Raw genomic sequence first — 833 nt, 5'->3', positions numbered from 1 at the left:
CAAGTTCAATTTCGTGTTCTATCACTATCATACAAAAATATAGAAAAAACGACAGTTCAGGGTGTTTAATAAACTCTAATGAAGACATTTGATATAATTTATGGAAATACTCGGCATCAGACATCTCTGGCATTTTCCCATAATTCGAGAGATGATTCCTCGCTTTTTCTCGCTCGCGCTTCTCGCTCGTCACTTGTTTCCCGTTTCTAGAAAATAAACAAACCCGACGTTGCGCCACCACGGAATCCGAGGGGGAAACCTACTGAAACTGTTGTCTAGACTCAGTAGTGGCAGGATGTCAGTTGTCGAGGAGGCCACTTGCCGCGAGGGAGGGGAAGTGACAGCGGAAAGCGAGCACATCATCTTCAGCGGCGAGAACGTGACAGGAGATTTGTGTCTCCAGGGCGAAGGGACAGAGGAGAGTCTTCCCCTCTTTAAGAAGGTGGGCAGGAGGTGGAAGTCCCTACCCGCGCAGGGAGATGACGTTACCATAAAGGACCCCAGGCTGAAGCAGGGGTATCTGGGGGACTTGAGCAAGAAGTCGGTCATTGAGCTGGAAGATGCTCTCAGGAGACAGGATGCAATACTTAACAATAAGTAAGTGAAAGTCTAGGGGGGTATTCACGAAGGGCATAGACTTTGAGACTTGTTTATGACAGAAAAAAAAATCTATGACTCCACAATACTTGCCCGTAAGTAAGTGAAAGTCTAAGTTGATATTCACAAAGGGTCATAGACTTTGAGACTTGTTTATGACAGGAAAGAATATAATTGTTCTGGTTATGCGCACACTGTGTGGAATTCTTAAACTGCTGTTATCACAGTACTGAATC

At 45.1% G+C, this 833-nt stretch overlaps 1 protein-coding gene across 1 annotated transcript in view; it reads left to right on the top strand.

Moving 5' to 3' along the window:
• The first annotated feature begins 181 nt into the window (after positions 1-181).
• LOC119593627 overlaps positions 182-833 on the top strand; it is a 6,009-nt gene continuing 5,357 nt past the window's right edge. The window contains exon 1 of the mRNA XM_037942579.1: positions 182-597. Coding sequence (XP_037798507.1) covers positions 296-597 — 302 coding nt within the window. The 5' untranslated portion in view covers positions 182-295. The remainder of the gene's footprint in view (positions 598-833) is intronic.

The sequence above is a fragment of the Penaeus monodon genome, chromosome 32, assembly GCF_015228065.2.
Source record: "Penaeus monodon isolate SGIC_2016 chromosome 32, NSTDA_Pmon_1, whole genome shotgun sequence".
NCBI lineage: Eukaryota > Metazoa > Arthropoda > Malacostraca > Decapoda > Penaeidae > Penaeus > Penaeus monodon.
Note: the sequence above shows the minus strand (reverse complement) of the source record. Positions and strands in the feature narration are given on the sequence as shown.